Source organism: Rhinatrema bivittatum, chromosome 10, assembly GCF_901001135.1.
Source record: "Rhinatrema bivittatum chromosome 10, aRhiBiv1.1, whole genome shotgun sequence".
NCBI lineage: Eukaryota > Metazoa > Chordata > Amphibia > Gymnophiona > Rhinatrematidae > Rhinatrema > Rhinatrema bivittatum.
Genome location: NC_042624.1, coordinates 125,380,862 through 125,394,687, shown reverse-complemented (window position 1 = coordinate 125,394,687; position 13,826 = coordinate 125,380,862). Strand labels below are relative to the sequence as shown.

Here is a 13,826-nt window from a genome sequence, read left to right as displayed (position 1 = left end):
AGACTGGGCTCAGGTGTGTGAGGCTGTGCCTCCTGTATTATCAGACTGGGCTCAGGTGTGTGAGGCTGTGCCCCCTGTATTATCAGACTGGGCTCAGGTGTGTGAGGCTGTGCCCCCTGTATTATCAGACTGGGCTCAGGTGTGTGAGGCTGTGCCCCCTGTATTATCAGACTGGGCTCAGGTGTGTGAGGCTGTGCCCCCTGTATTATCAGACTGGGCTCAGGTGTGTGAGGCTGTGCCCCCTGTATTATCAGACTGGGCTCAGGTGTGTGAGGCTGTGCCCCCTGTATTATCAGACTGGGCTCAGGTGTGTGAGGCTGTGCCCCCTGTATTATCAGACTGGGCTCAGGTGTGTGAGGCTGTGCCCCCTGTATTATCAGACTGGGCTCAGGTGTGTGAGGCTGTGCCCCCTGTATTATCAGACTGGGCTCAGGTGTGTGAGGCTGTGCCCCCTGTATTATCAGACTGGGCTCAGGTGTGTAAGGCTGTGCCCCCTGTATTATCAGACTGGGCTCAGGTGTGTGAGGCTGTGCCCCCTGTATTATCAGACTGGGCTCAGGTGTGTGAGGCTGTGCCCCCTGTATTATCAGACTGGGCTCAGGTGTGTGAGGCTGTGCCCCCTGTATTATCAGACTGGGCTCAGGTGTGTGAGGCTGTGCCCCCTGTATTATCAGACTGGGCTCGGGTGTGTAAGGCTGTGCCCCCTGTATTATCAGACTGGGCTCGGGTGTGTGAGGCTGTGCCCCCTGTATTATCAGACTGGGCTCAGGTGTGTGAGGCTGTGCCCCCTGTATTATCAGACTGGGCTCAGGTGTGTGAGGCTGTGCCCCCTGTATTATCAGACTGGGCTCAGGTGTGTGAGGCTGTGCCCCCTGTATTATCAGACTGGGCTCAGGTGTGTGAGGCTGTGCCCCCCTGTATTATCAGACTGGGCTCAGGTGTGTAAGGCTGTGCCCCCTGTATTATCAGACTGGGCTCAGGTGTGTGAGGCTGTGCCCCCTGTATTATCAGACTGGGCTCAGGTGTGTGAGGCTGTGCCCCCTGTATTATCAGACTGGGCTCAGGTGTGTGAGGCTGTGCCCCCTGTATTATCAGACTGGGCTCAGGTGTGTGAGGCTGTGCCCCCTGTATTATCAGACTGGGCTCAGGTGTGTGAGGCTGTGCCCCCTGTATTATCAGACTGGGCTCAGGTGTGTGAGGCTGTGCCCCCTGTATTATCAGACTGGGCTGAGGTGTGTGAGGCTGTGCCCCCTGTATTATCAGACTGGGCTCAGGTGTGTGAGGCTGTGCCCCCTGTATTATCAGACTGGGCTCAGGTGTGTGAGGCTGTGCCCCCTGTATTATCAGACTGGGCTCAGGTGTGTGAGGCTGTGCCTCCTGTATTATCAGACTGGGCTCAGGTGTGTGAGGCTGTGCCCCCTGTATTATCAGACTGGGCTCAGGTGTGTGAGGCTGTGCCCCCTGTATTATCAGACTGGGCTCAGGTGTGTGAGGCTGTGCCCCCTGTATTATCAGACTGGGCTCAGGTGTGTGAGGCTGTGCCTCCTGTATGCAACAGTGAGCGTGCCAGAGTCATATTTAAAGTAAAAGTGGTGCTCAGCCGTGCTGATTACATATGGGGCAATTGGAGCTCCCAACGGCCATAAAAGCAGGCAGATGGGAGGGCCTCAGGAGCCTAGGGATATCCTGACAGCCAGAAGAAAGGCCTGAGTGCTATGGCATATTTTTCTAAAATAAATGTTTGCTGCTTCAGTGCGGCTGAGAAGGCAGCGGCAGCACTGGGAAATCTGCCACTGTGAAATTAAAGGGGAACACAGCATTGGGGCTCTAAACAACATGTGTGTGAGAGACAGAGACTGGGCAGGGAGGTGATTGGGTTGTGTGTGAGAGACAGAGACTGGGCAGGGAGGTGACTGTGGTGTGTGTGAGAGACAGAGACTGGGCAGGGAGGTGACTGTGGCGTGTGTGAGAGACAGACTGGGCAGGGAGGTGACTGGGGTGTGTGAGAGAGACAGAGACTGGGCAGGGAGGTGATGGGTGTGTGTGAGAGAGAGAGAGAGAATGGTCAGGAGGTGACTGGGGTGTGTGTGAGAGACAGATAGATAAGACTGGGCAGGGAGGTGCCTGGGGTGTGTGTGTGAGACAGAGACTGGGCAGGGAGGTGCCTGGGGTGTGTGTGTGATACAGAGACTGGGCAGAGAGGTGACTGGGGTGTGTGTGTGAGAGACAGACTGGGAAGGGAGGTGACTGGGGTGTGTGAGAGAGACAGAGACTGGGCAGGGAGGTGATGGGGGTGTGTGTGAGAGACAGACTGGACAGGGATGTGATGGGTGTGTGTGAGAGAGAGAGACTGGTCAGGAGGTGATGGGTGTGTGTGTGAGAGAGAGAGACAGGTCAGGGAGGTGACTAGGGTGGGTGTGTGAGACAGAGACTGGTTGTAAGGTTTAATTGGAGTGTGTGTGTGAGTGACTTGGACAGAGCTTCTGCAGCCGCTGCTGCTCCTTGTATGTGCTTTCAAGGTAAAGGAGTAGGAGAGTTGCTGGAGAGGGTAAGTAAAGGTGGCATTTTAAGTTTATTTTTCTTGATTGACTGCCATTTTAATTATTGGGTATTATGTGATGTGTCTGCTGTTCTGAAATATTTTATTGATATTTGGACACTTTTTAATAATTTTTATGAGTTTTTAGTTGTTGGATGTTATTCTGTTCATCAGCTGTTTTGAAACATTCATTAATATAGTTTTACAGTTATTTCTGTGTGGGGCTCTATAGCAGCTTGGCTTGTTCTGTTTTCCAAATAGGTGTATTAGTGTTTAGGACCTGATTTAATATTTGTAGTGTTGCCTTTTCATAGATAGGGTTGTTATGTGTTCCATAATGCAGGTGTAACTTTGTGCAGATTAATTTCTGTGCTTTATTGCAGATCCTGGGACTGTGTTAGGTGCTATATTTCTCATTCGATTTCTACAGGTTTGCACTGCATGAGGAATGGCTATTTTTGGTTTTCCATTCCAGTTTGTCTCCATATTTATAATTTGTGTTTTTTCTGTACTTGGTAAAGGTCAGTTCTGGCATGTAGGCAATTGTATCAATCTAATTTGTTGTGTTTTCTCAATAGGATATGCATTAGTGGTAAATTATTCCCTTTTCATAAGGAGGGTTATTGTGCCTGGTAGTAAAGGGAGTTTGTTTTGCATTTACTGAGATGTCATCAGAACCAAAATATCATTTTTTGTGTGGAGAGTTCTATGGGTAATGCCCTAGTTCTGCTCTGCATCCATTGTTGGGGGTCGAGTGGGTTCCCGTGGATGCAGAGGGTACGTTTACATATAGCCCCGTGACGGTCACATCTGTCAGGTATGTCCCTGCCGAAAAAAAGTTAATAACCACTACCCCAAAGGATATATGAAGGTGTGTCCCTCCCCCCCCCCCCCCCCCATCTATTCATACCCCAGAGGATATATGAAGCTGTGTCCATCCCCCCCCCATGTATTCATACCCCAGAGGATATATGAAGCTGTGTCCCTCCCCCCCCCCCCCCCATCTATTCATACCCCAGAGGATATATGAAGCTGTGTCCATCCCCCTCCATGTATTCATACCCCAGAGGATATATGAAGCTGTGTCCATCCCCCCCCCCATGTATTCATACCCCAGAGGATATATGAAGCTGTGTCCCCTCCCCCCATGTATTCATACCCCAGAGGATATATGAAGCTGTGTCCCTCCCCCATGTATTCATACCCCAGAGGATATATGAAGCTGTGTCCATCCCCCCCCATGTATTCATACCCCAGAGGATATATGAAGCTGTGTCCCTCCCCCCATGTATTCATACCCCAGAGGATATATGAAGCTGTGCCCCCCCCCATGTATTCATACCCCAGAGGATATATGAAGCTGTGTCCATCCCCCCCCCATGTATTCATACCCCAGAGGATATATGAAGCTGTGTCCCTCCCCCCATGTATTCATACCCCAGAGGATATATGAAGCTGTGCCCCCCCCCATGTATTCATACCCCAGAGGATATATGAAGCTGTGTCCCTCCCCCCCCCCCATGTATCCATACCCCAGAGGATATATGAAGCTGTGTCCCTCCCCCCCCCCATTTATTCATACCCCAGAGGATATATGAAGCTGTGTCCCTCCCCCCCATGTATTCATACCCCAGAGGATATATGAAGCTGTGCCCCCCCCCATGTATTCATACCCCAGAGGATATATGAAGCTGTGTCCCTCCCTCCCCATGTATTCGTACCCCAGAGGATATATGAAGCTGTGTCCCTCCCCCCCATGTATTCATACCCCAGAGGATATATGAAGCTCTGTCTCTCCCCCCATGTATTCATACCCCAGAGGATATATGAAGCTGTGTCCCTCCCCCCCATGTATTCATACCCCAGAGGATATATGAAGCTGTGTCCCTCCCCCCATGTATTCATACCCCAGAGGATATATGAAGCTGTGTCCCTCCCCCCATGTATTCATACCACAGAGGATATATGAAGCTGTGTCTCTCCCCCATGTATTCATACCCCAGAGGATATATGAAGCTGTGTCCCTCCCCCCATGTATTCATACCACAGAGGATATATGAAGCTGTGCCCCCCCCCATGTATTCATACCCCAGAGGATATATGAAGCTGTGTTCATCCCCCCCATGTATTCATACTCCAGAGGATATATGAAGCTGTGTCCCTCCCCCATGTATTCATACCCCAGAGGATATATGAAGCTGTGTCCCTCCCCCCCCCCCATGTATTCATACCCCAGAGGATATATGAAGCTGTGTCCCTCCCCCCCCCCATGTATTCATACCCCAGAGGATATATGAAGCTGTGTCCCTCCCCCCCCCCCATGTATTCATACCCCAGAGGATATATGAAGCTGTGTCCCTCCCCCCCCCCCATGTATTCATACCCCAGAGGATATATGAAGCTGTGTCCCCCCCCCCCCCCCATGTATTCATACCCCAGAGGATATATGAAGCTGTGTCCCTCCCCCCCCATGTATTCATACCCCAGAGGATATATGAAGCTGTGTCCCTCCCCCCATGTATTCATACCCCAGAGGATATATGAAGCTGTTTCCCTCCCCCCATGTATTCATACCCCAGAGGATATATGAAGCTGTGTCCCTCCCCCCCCCATGTATTCATACCCCAGAGGATATATGAAGCTGTGTCCCTCCCCCCCCCCCCCCATGTATTCATACCCCAGAGGATATATGAAGCTGTGTCCCTCCCCCCCCCCATGTATTCATACCCCAGAGGATATATGAAGCTGTGTCCCTCCCCCCCCCCCCATGTATTCATACCCCAGAGGATATATGAAGCTGTGTCCCTCCCCCCCCCCCATGTATTCATACCCCAGAGGATATATGAAGCTGTGTCCCTCCCCCCATGTATTCATACCCCAGAGGATATATGAAGCTGTGTCCCTCCCCCCATGTATTCATACCCCAGAGGATATATGAAGCTGTGTCCCTCCCCCCCCCCATGTATTCATACCCCAGAGGATATATGAAGCTGTGTCCCCTCCCCCCATGTATTCATACCCCAGAGGATATATGAAGCTGTGTCCCCTCCCCCCCATGTATTCATACCCCAGAGGATATATGAAGCTGTGTCCCTCCCCCCCCCCATGTATTCATACCCCAGAGGATATATGAAGCTGTGTCCCTCCCCCCATGTATTCATACCCCAGAGGATATATGAAGCTGTGTCCCTCCCCCCATGTATTCATACCCCAGAGGATATATGAAGCTGTGTCCCTCCCCCCCCCCATGTATTCATACCCCAGAGGATATATGAAGCTGTGTCCCCTCCCCCCATGTATTCATACCCCAGAGGATATATGAAGCTGTGTCCCCTCCCCCCCATGTATTCATACCCCAGAGGATATATGAAGCTGTGTCTCTCCCCCCCATGTATTCATACCCCAGAGGATATATGAAGCTGTGTCCCCCCCCCCCATGTATTCATACCCCAGAGGATATATGAAGCTGTGTCCCCTCCCCCCCATGTATTCATACCCCAGAGGATATATGAAGCTGTGTCTCTCCCCCCCATGTATTCATACCCCAGAGGATATATGAAGCTGTGTCCCCTCCCCCCATGTATTCATACCCCAGAGGATATATGAAGCTGTGTCCCTCCCCCCCTCCCATGTATTCATACCCCAGAGGATATATGAAGCTGTGTCCCTCCCCCCCCCCCATGTATTCATACCCCAGAAGATATATGAAGCTGTGTCCCTCCCCCCATGTATTCATACCCCAGAGGATATATGAAGCTGTGTCCCTCCCCCCCATGTATTCATACCTCAGAGGATATATGAAGCTGTGTCCCTCCCCCCATGTATTCATACCCCAGAAGATATATGAAGCTGTGTCCCTCCCCCCATGTATTCATACCCCAGAGGATATATGAAGCTGTGTCCCTCCCCCCCCCCCCCCCATGTATTCATACCCCAGAGGATATATGAAGCTGTGTCCCTCCCCCCCCCCCCCATGTATTCATACCCCAGAGGATATATGAAGCTGTGTCCCTCCCCCATGTATTCATACCCCAGAGGATATATGAAGCTGTGTCCCTCCCCCCCCCCCCATGTATTCATACCCCAGAGGATATATGAAGCTGTGTCCCTCCCCCCCCCCCCCCATGTATTCATACCCCAGAAGATATATGAAGCTGTGTCCCTCCCCCCCATGTATTCATACCTCAGAGGATATATGAAGCTGTGTCCCTCCCCCCATGTATTCATACCCCAGAAGATATATGAAGCTGTGTCCCTCCCCCCATGTATTCATACCCCAGAGGATATATGAAGCTGTGTCCCTCCCCCCCCCCATGTATTCATACCCCAGAGGATATATGAAGCTGTGTCCCTCCCCCCCATGTATTCATACCCCAGAGGATATATGAAGCTGTGTCCCTCCCCCATGTATTCATACCCCAGAGGATATATGAAGCTGTGTCCCCCCCCCCCCCATGTATTCATACCCCAGAGGATATATGAAGCTGTTTCCCTCCCCCCATGTATTCATACCCCAGAGGATATATGAAGCTGTGTCCCTCCTCCCCCATGTATTCATACCCCAGAGGATATATGAAGCTGTGTCCCCCCCCCCCACCATGTATTCATACCCCAGAGGATATATGAAGCTGTGTCGTCCCCCCCCCCATGTATTCATACCCCAGAGGATATATGAAGCTGTGTCCCTCCCCCCATGTATTCATACCCCAGAAGATATATGAAGCTGTGTCCCTCCCCCCATGTATTCATACCCCAGAGGATATATGAAGCTGTGTCCCTCCCCCCATGTATTCATACCCCAGAAGATATATGAAGCTGTGTCCCTCCCCCCATGTATTCATACCCCAGAGGATATATGAAGCTGTGTCCCTCCCCCATGTATTCATACCCCAGAGGATATATGAAGCTGTGTCCCTCCCCCCCCCATGTATTCATACCCCAGAGGATATATGAAGCTGTGTCCCTCCCCCCATGTATTCATACCCCAGAGGATATATGAAGCTGTGTCCCTCCGTCCCTCCCATGTATTCATACCCCAGAGGATATATGAAGCTGTGTCCCTCCCCCCCCCATGTATTCATACCCCAGAAGATATATGAAGCTGTGTCCCTCCCCCCATGTATTCATACCCCAGAGGATATATGAAGCTGTGTCCCTCCCCCCCATGTATTCATACCCCAGAGGATATATGAAGCTGTGTCCCCCCCCCCCCCCCCACCATGTATTCATACCCCAGAGGATATATGAAGCTGTGTCCCCCCCCCACCATGTATTCATACCCCAGAGGATATATGAAGCTGTGTCCCTCCCCCCCCCCCCCATGTATTCATACCCCAGAGGATATATGAAGCTGTGTCCCTCCCCCCCCCCCCCATGTATTCATACCCCAGAGGATATATGAAGCTGTGTCCCTCCCCCCATGTATTCATACCCCAGAAGATATATGAAGCTGTGTCCCTCCCCCCATGTATTCATACCCCAGAGGATATATGAAGCTGTGTCCCTCCCCCCATGTATTCATACCCCAGAAGATATATGAAGCTGTGTCCCTCCCCCCATGTATTCATACCCCAGAGGATATATGAAGCTGTGTCCCTCCCCCATGTATTCATACCCCAGAGGATATATGAAGCTGTGTCCCTCCCCCCCCCCATGTATTCATACCCCAGAGGATATATGAAGCTGTGTCCCTCCCCCCATGTATTCATACCCCAGAGGATATATGAAGCTGTGTCCCTCCGTCCCTCCCATGTATTCATACCCCAGAGGATATATGAAGCTGTGTCCCTCCCCCCCCCCATGTATTCATACCCCAGAAGATATATGAAGCTGTGTCCCTCCCCCCATGTATTCATACCCCAGAGGATATATGAAGCTGTGTCCCTCCCCCCCATGTATTCATACCTCAGAGGATATATGAAGCTGTGTCCCTCCCCCCATGTATTCATACCCCAGAAGATATATGAAGCTGTGTCCCTCCCCCCATGTATTCATACCCCAGAGGATATATGAAGCTGTGTCCCTCCCCCCCCTCTCCCATGTATTCATACCCCAGAGGATATATGAAGCTGTGTCCCTCCCCCCCATGTATTCATACCCCAGAGGATATATGAAGCTGTGTCCCTCCCCCCCATGTATTCATACCCCAGAGGATATATGAAGCTGTGCCTCACTCTCCTCTCCTGTATTTTCCTCCCCAGGCAGATGTGTGCAGCTGCTCCTTGTGTCTTCATCTGTGTCATTTGGTCTCCCTGTGCAAATGGCGCTTGTGTCTGTGTCCTATGATGATTTTTCTCCTTTTTCTCTTTTAGATTTTGTATAATAATGAACAAGTAGAAGTTGATGGTCATTCTATGAGGAAACTGATCAATAACCTGAAGCCTGATACAGACTATTCCTTCGTGCTGATGAATCGTGGAAGCAGTGCAGGCGGGCTTCAGCACAGAGTCTCCATCCGCACTGCCCCGGACATCCTTCAGGCCAAACCTTTCTTCTCCAGCAAATACATGACGGCAGGCCGCTTCACTCTGCGCCTTCCAAAGCTGCAAACAGCAGCAGCTGTCAGGTTAGTGTCGCTCACCCCCTCTGCCTTCTGCTTTCCAGGTTGCCAGTGCTCTGCGTGTGAAGCCAACTGAGGGGAAACACTGCTCTCATTATTTCAAGGCGTCAAGCATTAGGTCTTCCCTCCCTAATAGCGTTTGGACCTCAGGCATGGCCTGTGCATTTCCCTTATAAAGGGGCAGCTGAGAGCCCAGGACTGTACATCTGGAAGCAGCTGTCTGTGCCTCTGAAGAGGGTAGAGACTGCGGATTCTGGTGCACTTGGATGCCTTTTATGCAAGTGGGATTTAGCAGAGCTGCCCTAAATAAGTGGACCTTTTTAGCGCGGCACAGTTATTAAGTTGTAATACCAAGATTAGAAGTCCTGTATGGTCTCAGCACTAATGTGCAGTACCTGCCAGACATTCCTTTTCATTGGACATGCTGGCGTTGTTGTTCTGTTTCCTACTTCTTATGCCATCGCAGTTGTTGTTGTTGTTGGTGTTTGTGCACTACTGGCTGGATATGACATTTTGAGGGATTTCATAACATGATTGTGAACACAGCTTGTTTCCTGATAAATTAAGAATAGTGACCTTATAATGCATAAAAAAAACATTTTTTGAAAAAATTGGGAGTGTTTTAGAGTGAGACCAATGATTAAACAATATTATGAGCGTGATTAAGGAGGCAGTATCAAAGAAGCTTTTAACCATAGTGAATATGAATACTCCTAGAAAAGCTCAGGCTGTATGAAGGTCTCTTTATATGACAGATTTCTATGCTTATCTGGTGATTGTATGTGATTGGTGTGATATTTATTATCAGCAAATTGTAGGTTATTTCTATTGTTTTGTTAAATGCACTCCTTATATACATTCATGCTGACAGCAGCCTGCCAGTATTCTCTGTCTCAGCAGATGGTAGGCCAGCATCCCATGCTGTGGCTGGGTGAGGAGGAAGATTTGATGGGCTGTTCCTGAGGTGAATGATAGCTTTCTCCTTTCCTCAGGGGAACATAGCTCTGGATTAGTAGAAGATTCCATTAGGGAGGCTGCTCTGGAGTTGAAAACCAAGGTTCCCTTCAGAGAGGAGGGGCGACCAGTTGGTTTATACTGAGTTTCCCCTTCCTTCCTCCCTTCTGCCTCTCTGGCTGGACTAGTGCACAGCATCTTTGTATAGGCTGCGATAAAATTAATAAAAAAAGAAAAAGGCAGCCAGAGAGACGAGAGAGAGGCAGCTGTGGGTGAATCTTTCTGCTGCTTCTCCCCTTCCACCCGGCTCCAGTACTGACTTTGACGTAGAAGTGTAAGATGGCAGCTGAGCGGAAGAATAGGTCCTACTCTCCAGCTGCTGTGGGATGTGAAAACAGCTCGTCAGGGGCCTTTTTATGTTGTGCCGGTGCTTTTGGAGGCAGAAAGCGATGGACTTTGGGGCTCTGGGTAGGGGGCAGGCGCTGCATCAGTGGGATGATCTGGACCATGGGTTCTCCCTGAGGAAGTGGGGCACTATGACGGGATCAGCGGCCATTTTTGGAGCATGGGAGCCTGATAGGAGTCAGTCTTTTTGCTGTCCTATGAAGCATGGATGGCAGCGTTTGAACGCCTTTGCTCTCTTCCTTTTCTGCTAAAGTTTTCTTCTTCAGCATGGCCTTTATATTTCAGCATTTATTAGGTGCAGGCATAGTGTTCTAACTTTGAGAGAAATTCATTCCCGAGGTCCGCTTTGGATTTTCTCCTTAGGGAGTTCACTGTGACCAGATAGAGGCCCAGAAGGAGCATGAAGGGATGTGTTGTAGATTGGCTCCAGCCTGTGATCTGCACCTGCGGAAAAGGAAATGGGCAGGATGCGCTGTCTGGCAGGCTCAGTGCTCCCAGCTTCAGTGAAACCATCCTGTGGACTCATTAATAGGGCATAAGCCACCCGGTTTATTTATTTATTTAAATGTTTTATATACCGTCATTCCATGTGAGAATCACTAGATCATACCGGATTACAGATAAAACATTCATAATTATAATGAGTGTTACAAGGTGGACAAACATTCATAATAAACGGAAATAATACAATGGTAGACATATAACATGAAAACAAAGCTAGGATATAGGGGTTTGCGAGGAGGGGGTTCAAGACTTATTTTGGTTATCTGAGCCATAGGGAACTGGTGTTTCTGTCAAGTAGAAGGCATTTTTGAATAACTAAGTATTTAAGTCGCTCTTGAATTTCTTTTTCTCCGTTAATGTTCGAAGTTCCTCTGGCATAGAATTCCATAGTTTGGGCTAGCAATTGATATTACTATCTCTCCAGTTTGCATTAGGTGAGAATTTCTTAAGTTCGGGAATTTTAGGAGGCCTTTGTTCTGTGATCTCAGAGTTTGTGGGGAAGGGGGGGGTTGTTTGGTTTAAATGTTATTCCAAGCAGATCGTTTTCTGAAAACGATATGGCAGTATCAGTGTGATCGAACTCCTCATTGAAGGGTTTGAGTTTTTTTGACTTTTGATATGAATTGTTGCCTTCCCATAGACGTGTCTTGCTTTGGGAGGATGTAAGGAAGGCTGTTTTCCATTGAGATATATAAGTAAAAATGATCGGGATTTGAGATTGAAAGGATACACGTATATGACTTATCTGAAGAAGTAGATAAGCGTGTGAGAGAAAAGAAGTGGATAAGCACTTACAAGAAAAGAAGTATAAAAGACTATCGTCCTTTGAGAACACAGGAACTTTGATTTAATTGTAAATTGAGTGTATTCCCCTGAAGAAGCTCTGCATAGCGAAACATGGGAGAGAATTGGGAAATTTTGTTAAATTTAGGTTCTTAGTGGTGTGAATGATTGTATGTGTGTGATGATTTTATTATTTGGAAAATTGAGAATTGTGAAGTGTTCCTGGCTTTTTTACTTGTATTGTATTAACTAATAAAAGATTTGTTATATTAATCTTATTTCTATAAACAATAGTAAAGGTTTTATGGGAATATTATATCACTTTTTATTTTTATTTTTGAGATTGTGATGAGCGTGATATATATATAGAGAGAGAGAGATTTGCTGCATTTTTTTGAACTGTCCTTTGAGTTAGCAACAACCCCAAGGATGCTTTCAGGGGTGATGGTGGTTATTGCAGTGGCTTTGAGCTAAAAAAAAAAAAAAAAAAAGAATTGGTTCATTCTATTATGGATGACTGATAGATAAGGGCAAAGTCAAGTCAGGAGAGAGAGTGGTTCAGTTTTGCAAGAATTGGATAGCATAGTCAATTTCTCCCAAAGCAGTCTGTGCCCAACCCAGATGATGTGGTTTAGTTTCAGCTTCTAGGGGCCATGGCAGCATTTGATTCGGCTAGGAATCTGACAGTATGGTGTACCTGCAGATTCTCAGATCCATGGCAATAGCATTGGTCCTAGTGCTGTTGGCGAGGGCACACGTGTCCTCTTTAAAGGGCCTTACCTTCCAGATGGACTCCCCAGTCTCAGGAGTATTCCGGGCATCTGATGTAAGACCAAGCTTGTAATGGTGGATGGACTGCAAGCTCTTAGAATGAGAAGTGAACTTGGTGCCCCATTCTGGATGATTGGGAGGTCAAGTGTCAGACTTGGGTGGGGATAGAGCACATTGTCAGGAGCAGTTTGCTGAAGAACAGAGGATCCCCAGATGCAGCAAACTGGCCCTCACCTGACAGGACAGTTTAGCTGGCTTTCATGGTATTTTCACCTCAGAGAGTTATGCAGGAAGTCCAAGTAATGTCCAGTGATGCCACTATGGTAGCATACATGGATCATCAATGGGGAACCGAAGTCCCTGAGTATTATTGCAGATATGCCTGCTTCTTCATTCGCTGGAAATGAATTTGGAGGCCTTGTCAGGATAACTGGAGTCAACAATTCAATCCCAACACAACAAGCCAGTGAAAGTTGATGAAAAACTCAGAAATATATCAAAAATACTTTCACAAAATACATGAATTATTTGAATTACCACAATTGGATCTTACAGCTCTTACAACTTTATAACATGGAGGAAAAGACCTCAGAATAAGAACAAGTCTAGTCAAAAAAAACTTAAGAACTTGCTACATGCATTCCAATCATCGGTCATAAAAACCTTCAACCTTCCTTTTATTCAAATACAAAATAATGATTTTTATGACTTTTTTTTATACATCTAAAACATCTATTTCAGTCCATAAATTTTTCTTTGTATTGCCAACATTGGCCAGCGTTTTGCCAACAAGGCTTCTTCAGGGCATGAATCTAAAACAAATGTTTTTGTTAAAAAGGTGCTCATTCATATCCTAAAGCCATAACATAATTCTATCTTGTACTCACTATTGTTGAAAATCCAACGGCATCTTATTTCCGGAGCAACATGCTCTCTATCTGGTTCAGTTAACCAAAAATGCCAACGCATGTGCAGTAAATTTAAACACAATCACAGTTATGAGCATGCGCAAAAGTGCTATCGCTAATGACATAAATGCATACTTAATTGTTCATTTAATGTTATGCTGATAACCAATTAGTTAATAATAAAAGTCTATCAACACAACTATCGGTGCAGAAAGGGGGAAACCACTATCGTTCCATAATGTAAATTAATTAAACAGATGATACTGACTTCAAAAAATTGCCATTATTTGCTGCCGCTTTATACAAAGAGTGGCTAGCACATCTAAAATTTCTTACCACAATCCAAATTCATAAACAGGAACTCCAAAAACAGCATATAAACCATTCGGTTCCAAGCTGTGAA

General features: G+C 47.7%; 1 protein-coding gene across 5 annotated transcripts in view; it reads left to right on the top strand.

Moving 5' to 3' along the window:
- The window catches only part of PTPRF (protein tyrosine phosphatase receptor type F), a 792,879-nt gene that overhangs the window by 617,602 nt on the left and 161,451 nt on the right, over positions 1-13,826 (top strand). For all 5 annotated transcript variants that reach the window (XM_029617709.1, XM_029617708.1, XM_029617711.1 and 2 more), the window contains one exon: positions 8,851-9,104. In XM_029617709.1, coding sequence (XP_029473569.1) covers positions 8,851-9,104 — 254 coding nt within the window. The remainder of the gene's footprint in view (positions 1-8,850; positions 9,105-13,826) is intronic.